A 12,757-nucleotide genomic window follows, 5' to 3' on the forward strand; every position below is an offset into this window, starting at 1 on the left:
TAAGGTCTCAGTATAGTTACAACGGCTACCCCACCCTTCCGCTTTTTGATCTTATTGATCCTTATTGATCTTTTCCGTGTACTTTTTCCACATAGTAGTAGGTACAAAGTGAAACAAAAATATAGCTTGTTTATTGACTTGTATTATTTTATCACTTTAGTATTGAAGACTTACCATAACCGGTAGATAACGACAGTAAGATAACAGCTAGTTTCCTGTCCACAATTATCATGTACAGTTATTCAGTTTGTGGTGGACATTTGGTAGTATACCTTCATCATTTAAACATGCATTACATATTACTGACTGAGCTAGAAACTGTTGGATACACTTCTTGTAAAATTCAGGTAGCTTGTAACCACTAGTATACTATTAGATACGTATGTCCTCTCGACTAAAGTGGCAATAAGCAACAAAGTATATGTGTTCAAGTGCATTTAAGTATACCTACCTTATTATAGGTAATAAATATTTTCATCACCAGTCCAAATTATTCAAAAAAGTGAAATTTTCTATTTTAAGACATGTGCACCACAGGAGAACGTCTGTCGAGTCGAGTAATTGTATATATCAAACTAAAATTATTGTTTTATGTAAATCTAAAAGTACTAATAGTTTTTCTCATCCAATTAATAATACATCACATGCGTCAATTCTTTATTGCGACTTATAATAACGTACCTGCCTCTTATAGGTCTGCAATAGTGCTATTTAAAATGCTTACAAGTATGTAGCCAGTTTAAATTCCTCCCTGGCGATTGTGTGTAATGGCCAATAGCTTCCACAATAATTCGTTTTCTCTTTTTGTAAATCACAGGGTTTAAATGCAAATGAATTAGAATTACTAAAGACGAATTTAATACGACATGACATAAAATTCCTTCAAAACCAGAATTTTCACGAGATCGAAGCGTTGGGTGTACGCATGTTAAATCTGTTGGCTGAAAATGACTTTAAGTGAGTATATATAAACTATAAGGAACACATCTTGAAGTAACTTCGTCAAAGGTAGCTTAAAAAAGTTTATTATCTTATCTTATACCATCTCCTTGAGACTAAAAAGTCTGATGGTATAAGATAACAAGGATGCGATGCAGTGTGAAATATCTAGTTCCAATTTAAGAGCTTAAGAATTCTTTTTTTTTCTTCAAGTTTGTAGGTCTAAATAAAATATTTATATTTACTAAATTCACGCTCGTAATTATAACTATCTTTACCTATATATAATTCTACTGTACGTGTGTATGTCACTGAACTCCGCCTGGACCGATTTGAATGAATTTCTATTCGTTTGGGTGGCGCCCTGGATGGTTTAGATTCACAAATCAACCCCGCAGATGGCGCTGCAGTCGGTATCTAGGTTATTTCTCTTTCCTAAAAACCCAAAAATTTAATGGCAAAACAACCTTTGCTGGGTCAACTAATATTTCATATATGTGTACCTATTATATATTTATAGTTAAAAAAATAGAACACTGATAGCCATGCAGATCTATTATTCTTACCAAAGTAAAATAGGGGTAGTGACGCAAGAAACGTTTGGAGAGAAAGTAATCCCTACTGTCGAAACGGGTTCCGATTTTTAAAGATAATGCTATAATTTATAATTATAATATAAATTCTCGTCATCGCGAGATACATGAATCTGCTCGTCTATATATTGGCGCGTCTAACGTAGCCGACTGAAGAAACATTTAGATACCTACGCTTCTATTTTAGACACTATCCATAACTTTACAAAATAAGTTAAAAATATTGGAAAACAGCGTTCTCTGAGTGTTAAACAACCGTATTGCGATTGGTAATTGATATAAATTGGTTTATATTGACGTAATGTACAATCGCATTCTGAGTGTTTCTATCGCGTAGCTGTCCTGCATTCTAGTTTGAAGTGTGGACCAGCAGTACCAAAATGGGCCCTTAGACCTTTTGTCACCGACCGGGTGGTGATATTCACGTTGTGATGTCTTTGGGCTCAGGTAACTACTTAACGCTAAATTGACTGTAAGCACACACTCGTAGCGAATTGGATAATACCCTCTAAATCGGGCAAGATTTTTACCGCAGATAAATCGGTCTGTGTACAAATTTAACCATAATCCTATTGCAGTTACAGAGTATTGACTCAATCAATGGTAATAGAAGAATCTAAGATTGGTGGAAGAAATGTACAACTACAAAAAATTGTTTGGACTATGTACAAAGAATGAAAATTGAAACAGTATTAATAAATTGTATTTAACAACATATAAGAAAAATAAACTAATTTCTTTTCTCTATACTCATTTCGCTTTGGCAATCACTCGGCACCCGATCAGTAAAAAGTTCTGGTATCTATTCAACAAAAGAAAGTTACATGTTAATACATGAAAACTACAAGTGTCTATCGAAAATATATACATAAGAGTTTATTCCATACTTGTGGTGTATACGCTTCAACTCTATCCAGCAAAGAATCTGTGTAGCCGGGAGTATAATATCTGAAAATGAAAAATGTATAAAAGCCCACAGTTGAGATTTGAGTAGGACAAATTTTCTTTTAGTAGGTAGTCTTTTACCTTACTATTTCTTCAGGGAAGCAACTGTTTATGATATTAATATACTCCTTCAGGGACGTTCCGGGCACTGTTTCAATTTCTTGTATTCTTTTCAATGCTCCTGTTGTAACAAAAAGCCTTCTAGCTCTTGCATCGTTGGGTAGAATCTGAAAAAATAAAACGAACATAAATAATCTACTTCCTTATACTTTCATTATAATTTGTATAATAATTTCTGAACTGAACAGTTTTTCAGAAATTATGAAACTCCATGAAATTTAAATGGTACTTGCAAAAGACCCTAATAAGAAAAACATACACATTTCTTGGATTTAGCCTGCAAGAGAATGATTCGCACGTATATTTTGTTCTAATAAATGATGAACCTCATTACGAATTACTACGGTAATTGGTTCACGTTCTTCAAATGATGAAGGCAATATACATAGGCTTATTTCATGTCATCTCTAGTTTATTCTTATTTCACGCCATAGTCAATTTCAAATTATCAATAATTCTCATACTGCTGCATTTTACGTTTTGAAAAATAAATAAAGCCACGATTTTTTTTAACGTTGGCTGTATGAGCTACGTCTCTATTACCTGATTTATGAAAGAATTAAACGAAAAAACATCCGATTCAAAACAATAACAAATGAGTAGGGTACGTAGATACCATAGATTATACACTTAATATATTTGAGATAGGTAGATACCATCTGGAGTTTCAAATTTAAATAGATTAACTATCACCAAATTGTTTTCTGATCAAAAAATCGATTACAGTTACAATGGCAGGTAGAGGACGAGGACGCGGGGGTAGCGGTTTATCATTAACTACTGAGCAAATACAAGCCTTAGGTGTGACACGCGGCGACAATGCTCCTCCAACACTTGTGCCGCCACCACTGTTTCCAAAACTTGAGAAAAAACCACTACCTCTTATATGTGATGCCGCCACTGACTATATGCTCATTGTCAAAGATCAGTTCATTGAATATCTACACGAATCACCGGCATTTGTTAAAGTCAAAACAGAGACTGACGGTGTAGAGCGATATTCTGATAAGTACAAAATGTTAGCACTTGATGCGAAGCAGAATAAGTTATTGGATTGCGTGTGGGTTAACATGCCTACCGAATTACGGCCTCAAGCAAAACGTCCGCGTACTGTTCCGAGGAAAAGAAAACTCGATGATCCCGAAGAGATAGCAAAGAGATTACAAACGCTTGAAAAAAAAGAGACTCTGGAAACAGATGAGGCGATAGACGGCAAAAAAAAAGAATTAAACAACGAAAACGTAGATGAAGAAGAGGAGCTGGAAGATGAACATGAGCAAGAATACGAACTAGATGATGGTACTGACTATGCAAATAACTATTTTGATAACGGGGAAGATTATGAAGAAGAAGATGATAATTTGGATGATGGACCTGTTTACTAGGAAATATATATATACAAATTTATATTACACAGTTGAAACTGATTGATCTTGCATATTAAAAATAATTACAATTAACTGTTAATCAAATAGTTTTCACTTTTAATTTTTACTTTCAAATATTCTTTATTAGCAATTTGAAAAACAGTCCCGCCTGGTAGAACTCTTTAAAAAATAGAAATAAATGAATATTTCAGCGAAAGAAGTTTACTACTTAAGTAACTGCTACATCATATTTAAACGAATCAATCGTTAATCAATCGAAAAATCAATCATTACTGATTACTGGAGCACTGTTTCATTTGAAATAGTGTATTATTGTTATATTTGCCTAACTAGAATAATTACCTTTGCATACTGAGCTAGTACATATTTCAATATACAAGCAGGTGCAGAATGTAACAATGTCTCTAATGCAGGTCTATGTAGACAGCATTGTAATGCCTGTTTCAATGCACATGATGTCCGAGCTTGTACTTCTCCTGAAGACTTTGGGTTTGTGTAAAGCTGTAAAATTAAACTAACGATGTTTAATTTAAATATAATTTAAATATACTTTAAATATTGACATCTATCTACGTATATAAATGAAAAGATTATAAATGTGCTATTTGCACATGTATCAGACAAGTATTAAAGACTGATGACAATAATATAGTAATTTTATTACTTTGGCTTAATATTGTGATCAGAATTAGTACATCGAATAAAAAAAAAACGTTATGTCAATTTTAATTCTGCTTGCTGTTAATTTTTAAACCACAAATACTTTTACATCTAAACTAATCTAAAGTAAGAATGAGGTCAACCTAACTTGTAACAGTCTAGGTAGAGCATTGGCCACAGCAACAGCCAGACTGTGTTGTGGTGAGTGTTTTGCGATGTGGCCTAATGTCCAAGTAGCTGCACACAACTCTGCATCTTCTGCATCTTTCTTTTGTAGAATTTCAACAAGTGGTGTAATGGCCTAAAATTGATAGATACATTTTTTTTATTTATAAAACCAGAAAAGGCAACACAACAGGTCACAATTTGTGATGATTGATAACTTAAATAGTGTAGTGAAAAAACTTAATAAGATTATTTATTTCATATTTTTTTTTAAATTCAATGTTTCATAAATTGACTAATAGTCTCAGTATTACCAGTTTTCACTCATAAATATATATAATAAGTTATGTTTATGGCATCGACATAGGTATAAGCCGTGACGGATTTAGGCTTGATGGCGCCCTAGGCCCTGTTTATCGCGCCGCCCTCAATGTTTGAATAAATTTTATTAATTTTGATTCAATATTTTCATTTTAAATTTAAATTATCTTTATTTCCTTAAAATATAATTTTTGAATATCATCATCATCATCAGCCTTTATCTGCCCACTGCTAGACATAGGCCTTCTCCAATGCCTTCCACAGCATGCGGTTCTCCGCCTTCCGCATCCAATGACTTCCCGCTGTGCGCACTAAGTCGTCGGTCCACCTGGTTGGAGGACGCCCCACGCTCCTGGTACCCATCCGTGGCCTCCATTCGAGGACTTTCCTCCCCCACCTGGCGTCGTTGGTTCAACAGACGTGACCGGTGACCGGAGACGTGAAATTAAGTTTAAAAGGTATAATATATATAAAAGGTATAATATAAATATTAATATTTTATTGAGTTGTGTCAAACACAAATGTAAACTTTATTCACCTTCGATTCTATAACTGCCATTGCGAGCTGATCTGATTGCCCTGCAATAAATCCTAGTGCCATACAAGCTGGGACTCTTGATCCACCCGTACTCTCTTTTAATAGTTCGACCAAAGGACCACATCCACCAGTGTTCACTACTAGCTGAGCCAACTAAATAAATTGCAAATATTTCATAGTTAGGTATTAGTAAGATTATGGATTATTTCTTTCTGTTTTGATTTTATAACAAATAACTGACTAATCGAACGTAATGCTATGTTTTTTTTACCCAATTATTTAACAAATAACAAGTTTAGTAAATAGGAATTAAAGTAAAATAGTTTGCTTTCGAATCTCTTCTTTCCGTGAATAACATTTGTGATCACTTCATACGCGCTGATCATGTTGCTCTTAAACATTATTTCGTTCACAACAGTATCATGCGCTGCTCGGAACCTACCTTAGAAGCTATTTACACTAAAACTCTACCGATATCAATTCATCGCAAAAAAAACCTGATAAATTACTAATATAACTTAATCGTCGAATTCACGTGGGATCGGTATTAACACTGCATTACGATTACCTAGCAATAAATTTATATAAAACCACTAGCTGAACCGGCAAGGCAGACTTCGTAGTTCCTCAATCGACAAATAAAACACCTAAACTTTTGCATAAAATAAACTTAAAACAAACAAAAGGAATCCGTCCGACGTCCGATTTTCATGTTTATCTACCTTTTAAACCTCTGAACTTCCACAAATAATTCAAGACCAAAATTAAGCAAATCGGTCCAGCCGTTCTCGAGTTTTAGCGACTAACGAACAGCAATTCATTTATATACATATAGATATAGACTCTCACATCGACCGAATGCTTGACAATGTCCCTCAGTAGACAGGCTGCGGCACGCCTGACTGGCGCTGCGTCATGGCCGGCGTGCAAGAGGGCGGCGGGCAGTGCACCACCAGCCACTACTGCTTCAGCCAGCTCAGACCGTGCGCTGGCCACTGCACTCAGTGCGCATAGTATACTACGCTGCATTCCCAAATATTTCAGTAAACGTCTGTTATTTATTCATCACTAGCTGACCCGGCAGACTTCGTAGTGCCTCAATCGATAAATAAAATACCTAACCTTTTGTATAAAATAAACTTAAAACAATCAAAAGGAATCCGTCCGACGGGGGACACATCAAAGGAAAAACAAAATTGTTTTTTTTTATTTCATTCCGAGCATTTTCAAATTTATCTACCTTTTAAACCTTCTCTGGACTTCCACAAATAATTCAAGACCAAAATTAGCCAAACGGGTTCAGCCGCTCTCGAGTTTTAGCGAGACTAACAAACAGCAATTCATTTTTATATATTATATAGATTTTTCAAGCTACTATCAATATTTTCTAATCTTTTTTTTAATTTGAAATTTGCAGTAAAATTCACCCTAACCTATTATTATGGCCATATAGAATAATTTCGTAGCATTGGAGATTGCGAACTCTTAGTTTAACGTTAGATTGTTGATAATACAATCAATATACATATATATCAATATATACCTACCTACTTTAATCCAGTGATTTGTAGATGCCTAAGTAATATTAAACGAAGTTGAAGGGGACATAAGAAACTAAAACGTTCATATTGATTATTTCTGAGGTTGCTTTTGAAATTAAAATTCAATGCTAAAACCGGCGATTTCATTTTACGGACCATTTTAGGGGTACAGAGGACTATGTCTAATTCGTAACTCAATTATAACATAACAATACACCTTAAGCTTAGGATCCTGATTTTCTAGTCCGTGTACCAAATGAGAAATAGCTCCCGCATCGACTACTGCTTCCGGCTTATGTTGAGCCAAGTCTACGAGGGCTCCTGCAGAAATCTAAAATTCATTCAACATTATGTAAAGAAATCATGATAACTAATGAAAAGTCACGAAAGCCTTTCGTCGAAAGGAAGTCACTGATGGATACAGAAGTAAATAAACTTATATTAAAAAATTAAGAGGGTTTTCACATAAAACTTTAAATGAGAAACTTCAGCTGAGTTCAGCCCAATTATAGGCTAATATCAGCCGTATGATTGAAATTCGGTCGTAATCACAGGCACTTCAAGATGTATATTAATTGTACATAAAATGATTACAATTCTATGTTTGAATTGTTATTTTACTAGATTTTCAACAGTAGTTATTATGAAGTGCAGTGTATAGTAAAAGGTTTAAAATTAATTAAATTCAAAATGTTAGCCATGACTATCGATAGGTATATCTCAATTATTAATAAAATTCTCATGTCATCCTTATCCCACAAACTATTATTAATAATGTTGGTTTATGTTACGTACAAGTAGGTACCTGCTTTAAACTTATCTCAGGCTCCTGGAAAGCGAGTACTAACAAGGGTAGTGTGCCTGCATCTACAACCAAACCGGCCAATTGCTCACTGTGCTTTCCAATGTAACCTACTGCCCAAGCCGCATTTTCTTTAACCTGAAAAAAAGTTTTGAAGTCGTCGTGGCCTAACAGATAAGACGTCCGGTGCATTCGTGTTGAGCGATGCACCGGTGTTCGAATCTCAGGCGGGTACCAATTTTTCTAATGAAATACGTACTCAACAAATGTTCACGATTGATTTCCACAGTGAAGGAATAACATCGTGTAATAAAAATGAAACGACGACCCACCACCCTGCCTATTTCTGCAGTGAGCAGTAATGCGTGTCGGTTTGAAGGATGGGGCAGCCACTGTACTATAAAACCGAGATATACAATTCATATCTCAAGGTGGGTGGCGGCTTTACGTTGTTGATGCCTATGGGCTCCGGTAACCACTTAACACCAGGTGGGCCGTGAGCATGTCCACTCATCAAGGCAATAAAAAAGGCGACTAAAATGAGATTGTTTCGCAATTTCTACATAAATTGATTGCCGTCAGTCAAACAGTACCATATATTGTCAAGAACAGTATAGATATGGTTAAAAATAGTTTTGAGATTGAATTTAGTAATTATTAATTAGAGCCGACACATTCTTTTACAGCCTCGAACATCTCAAAGTGGTTATGGTTCATAAATTATTTATCATACCATAAATATGGTTACCCGTCACTTAGTCTTGCAGGTAAAGGTATGATTGACGAAGCAGATATTGTTTGAAATGATTTCATCATCTCCTTTTGTCGTTACATAATCATTAGATCAGAGTTCATCCCCAGAACCACGATTGCCTGGAACCGCTGCATTCATACCCAGTACATCTCTAGAGATTATATTTGTACATCCGTAGGTACGTACGGTTCTAGATTGAACTCCTCTCCTAATGTTGTTTCCTGGGCACTAAGTATAACATATTATCTTTCTTCAAACAAACTGCGAAAAGAGTCCATGGCAGTGGGTAGCGGCTAGTTATCACCTTGGCATTAATGATTTTTACAGTAAACAAGAGTGAATTTTCTCCATCAGTGTGCTTAGTGCGAGTTTTTTAACGTTCTCGATAGCGTAAAAGTTAGCTCATATTTGTTATGAAATGGGATCGTTTGCCTACTTACGTTTGCCGCTACTTTTGGGCACTGTTCCAACTGCATACAAAATTTGATTCACTTTTAGGCTATCGAGAACCTTAAAAAACTCGGACTAAGCACACATATGGCCGTATGTTGTGTCCTATACCTTAACACAAAATAAACAAAAACGACCACCCACATGAATAAAATAAATGAGACTAAACCTCAAAACTATTTTTAAATGAACTAATATGACGCGACGCCTGTGAATGGAAAATTGCAATAAGGCCTATATTTTTAATTACGATAGAATCAGTTCGATATGATAGAAACGATAGAAACAGTTCTGACTCAGTATTAGTAGTATTTAGTTTTATTTTTTTACCTGAGTGTCAAAATCTTCAAGACAAGAAACAATGTGTTCTAAAGCTCCCAGGCGGACTATTGCGCTCGCCAGTTCTTCATTGTGCCTAGTCATGTTTATTATTTGATTATTAATTAATAACGAATTTAAATGTATAAAAGTGATACATGTACTTACTTCGCTACTGCTCTCAATAAATATAATGCAGACCGCTTGTAGTAAACCTATGAATGTTTACATATTAATTTCTTTCGAACCAAATTAGAGCATTAAACCAACATTTTACAATAGTAAATAATTATACCACATACATTGTATTTATTTAAGTTTTCAAGTGTAATTGTAATGATTCCTCCATTTAGAAGCTGCCTTGCTATGTCTAAATCGTGTTCAGCAAGTTTTGCAATCGCTACGACAGCACACTGACGTATAGTGCTGCATGCGTCAGACAACAAGGGCTTTAACAGTTCTGGAATTCAGCCATTTTGTTAGGTGCTAGATTCCTCTTGTTCAGATAAATGTGACCTGAAATTCTTTGCAAGCATGCGCGTACAATATATAAGTATAAACAAATGAGGGCGTCTAGTTGATTACGTCACTCTGTGACAATACACACATTTTCGGACATACCAAGTGAATTTGTAGACTTCTCGCTTTTAATTGTGTACTTACAAACTAGTCTTTTGAAATACTTTCATTAGTTTCCACAAGGTGTGGATATGATTAATATAAAACCAATAATTAGATCTTCAGATCTTTCATATTATGGGTCACCAACAGGTATAAATAGTCTAAATGAACTGCTAAATAATAGATACATTTTACTGGTGATAGGATCTCTTATGAGTCCGAATGGGTAGGTACCACTACCCTGCCTATTTCTGCCGTGAAGCAGTAATGCGTTTCGGTTTGTAGGGTGGGGCAGCCGTTGTAACCATATTGAGACCTTATAACTGATATCTCAAGGTTGGTGGCGGATTTACATTGTAGATGTCTATGGGCTCCAGTAACCACTTAACATCAGGTGAGCTGGGAGCTCGTGCACCCAAGCAATAAAAATAAATAAAAATTAACGATATAGGTCTGTAGGCCCCAAATTATTACCCAAGACACCGGCACTTTCCAAGCATTTCACGTTGCTAGATCTTGTAGCTAATTCTGCCATAGTTTGGACAAAAACTAATCGTGCCTTCTGATATGTTTCGAAAACTAAAACGAAAAAACAAATAAAGTTTAATAATTTCTCAATTATGTTCGTTCATTGCAGCCGTACCATCAGATCGCGAAAAACCGCTACCCCTCCTGAGAGATGAGATCGAAGTATCAAAACTGTTTTGTTTAAAGTCTGTACAATCAACCCGGAACTATAGTCACAGACTGCAAATGATTTTGGCCATCTTTAGCAAAATGCGAGCTTCATGCAAATTAAAACAATAATATATGCGGATCTAAAATTTACAATAATACATCAAATCCGTTAACAATTTAATTAAAGGTTTTTAGACCGAAATTTTCAAGTAATTTCTTATTAAAATATCCTGTTACGTGGGACCTATCTCACTAAGTAAGATCAGTTCAACGCGAGTCTTTGTAATGTTTGTTTTCCTTAGGATTATGGATCAGAGCGTATCTATCGTCAACGCTCCATGAAATAGTTAGACTAGAGTTCGCAAACCATGACCGTAATGAGTGGTGATAATAATAATATATACTTGAGTATCTATTTATACTACTCTTGCTACATTTATTGTTCAAAATCGAAATAAAAACATTGGAAAAAATCAACAGTACCTAACTGTATATTCCTTGGACTGCTCATTGAGTGGCTCATGATTTAAATGATATTCTACGAAATCAAAAGAAAACGTTTTACAGTACTTTCTTTTTGAAAGGAAAATTTAAAATGTATTCATCGGTATTTACAAATCAGTGATCATCTGTATCATTGACGTACGTGTCTAGTCGACACTTTATTGTTTGTTTTTAACTTAACAATACGGACATAATAAGTTCTTATTATAGATATATTTGTCCAAACAAATATTGAAATAAAGCCATAGTAACACAATTAATTGTGGGCTCCCTCTATTTTTTATATAATAGAATATGTAATAAATATCATACCCTTTCCCTTTGCCATAGTAAACAATCTATTTATAAATAGATTAAAACAAAACTGTTAAATACGTTTTCTGGTGTATGTCAACGCATTTTCTTTAACGAGCGATATTCGACTATTATTAATAATAATAATTTTCCCCACTGTTTCAAGACAAAAATATACTTGTTAAGTACATGAAATTAAATCATCGATCATTGGGCCAACACTATTTGGTAATATTAAAACCAATTAGTACCAATTGAACGAAATTTATAACCATTATTGATATTGTTATCCATCCCATCCAACTTGGTTACAAAGCTTATTAAAGAAATAAGTAGGTACCTAACTATATGTCTCAGACTATAACATATAGTGTGATATAGTATACTGTCGCATATATACGTGAGTTTTGTCCATACATATATATATACATAGATACCTTCGATCAATAATACTACTAGATTCGCGATTAGCGCTTCAAAAACGGCCCGAAAAATGGGGGAAACGAACACAGCCATAAAATAAGCCTAAATTAAACTGATTATAGAAAAATTCATTGATATAAGATTACATTATATTTGTAAAAAAGAAACCGCTCATATAAAAATGACTTCTAAAAGACAGCTTTATAACAAACTGAATCTGTTTAAAGGTAATTAAACCTACATTATTGTTTTAATTACTTCTGTATAAAGAATACGTGGAAAACATGTTTCGTGTTTCCTTTCATATTTTTTTTACTTTATTCAATTTTATTTTTTATTACCTATTTGTTGTAATAGCGGCAATGTAAAATATTATCTACTACTTTTTTGAATCTGTCAAAAATAGTTGCGACCATACAAAACAAACCTAAAACAAATATGTATATTCTGCAACTCTATGTCTTTCAATACTTACTGTGTTCTGAGCATTGAAATGTAATACCAAGAACTACATCTAGTTCCACAATACAATAAGCACGAAATTTTAAACAAATATTTTTAACCTTATAAATTAGGCTTTAAGTATCATTTTAGAATAAATATTTTTGTACTGATGACTTTTTATGTTCAAGTGACATTTTAAATTTATTCCATAATATTCTTTTTCTGACGAAAGGACCTAAATACATATATTTTGCAATGG

The 12,757-nt window shown here is 34.2% G+C and overlaps 3 protein-coding genes across 8 annotated transcripts in view; 2 read left to right on the top strand and 1 right to left on the bottom strand.

Moving 5' to 3' along the window:
* Positions 1-2,281, top strand: part of LOC105842656 (uncharacterized) — an 18,834-nt gene extending 16,553 nt beyond the window's left edge. Inside the window, exons 1-3 of one of the 3 annotated variants that reach the window (XM_062671207.1) lie at positions 64-263; positions 818-957; positions 2,111-2,281. In XM_062671207.1, the coding sequence (XP_062527191.1) occupies positions 231-263; positions 818-957; positions 2,111-2,210 (273 nt within the window). In that variant the 5' untranslated portion in view covers positions 64-230 and the 3' untranslated portion in view covers positions 2,211-2,281. Of the gene's footprint in view, positions 1-63; positions 348-817; positions 958-2,110 lie in introns of those variants that run through there. The other 2 variants (XM_012695087.4, XR_009974325.1) reach the window with 2 other exon arrangements.
* Positions 2,220-11,483, bottom strand: LOC101745300 (sperm-associated antigen 6). Of its 2 annotated transcripts, XM_004931388.3 has the most exons (14): positions 11,317-11,481; positions 10,630-10,734; positions 9,837-9,994; positions 9,703-9,749; positions 9,547-9,631; positions 8,016-8,150; positions 7,428-7,541; positions 6,519-6,692; positions 5,670-5,822; positions 4,794-4,946; positions 4,328-4,486; positions 2,559-2,704; positions 2,420-2,480; positions 2,220-2,334 (listed from the first exon to the last, which is right to left on the bottom strand). In XM_004931388.3, exons 1-14 carry the CDS (start codon positions 11,354-11,356, stop codon positions 2,263-2,265), a joined length of 1,602 nt encoding a protein of 533 aa, XP_004931445.1. In that variant the 5' UTR covers positions 11,357-11,481; the 3' UTR covers positions 2,220-2,262. The 2 variants fall into 2 exon arrangements, with proteins under 2 accessions (XP_004931445.1, XP_021207198.1); XM_021351523.3 differs by lacking the exon at positions 6,519-6,692 and having other exon boundaries at positions 11,317-11,483.
* Positions 3,048-4,069, top strand: LOC101745151 (DNA-directed RNA polymerase III subunit RPC7-like). 3 transcript variants are annotated; one of them, XM_021351525.3, is made up of 2 exons: positions 3,048-3,201; positions 3,324-4,069. In XM_021351525.3, exon 2 carries the CDS (start codon positions 3,329-3,331, stop codon positions 3,980-3,982), a length of 654 nt encoding a protein of 217 aa, XP_021207200.1. In that variant the 5' UTR covers positions 3,048-3,201; positions 3,324-3,328; the 3' UTR covers positions 3,983-4,069. The 3 variants fall into 3 exon arrangements, with proteins under 3 accessions (XP_021207200.1, XP_062527190.1, XP_021207199.1); XM_062671206.1 differs by having other exon boundaries at positions 3,139-3,205; positions 3,246-4,069; XM_021351524.3 differs by having other exon boundaries at positions 3,181-3,245.
* Positions 11,484-12,757: the final 1,274 nt, after the last annotated feature.

The sequence above is a fragment of the Bombyx mori genome, chromosome 11 (assembly GCF_030269925.1).
Source record: "Bombyx mori chromosome 11, ASM3026992v2".
NCBI classification, from domain to species: Eukaryota; Metazoa; Arthropoda; class Insecta; order Lepidoptera; family Bombycidae; genus Bombyx; species Bombyx mori.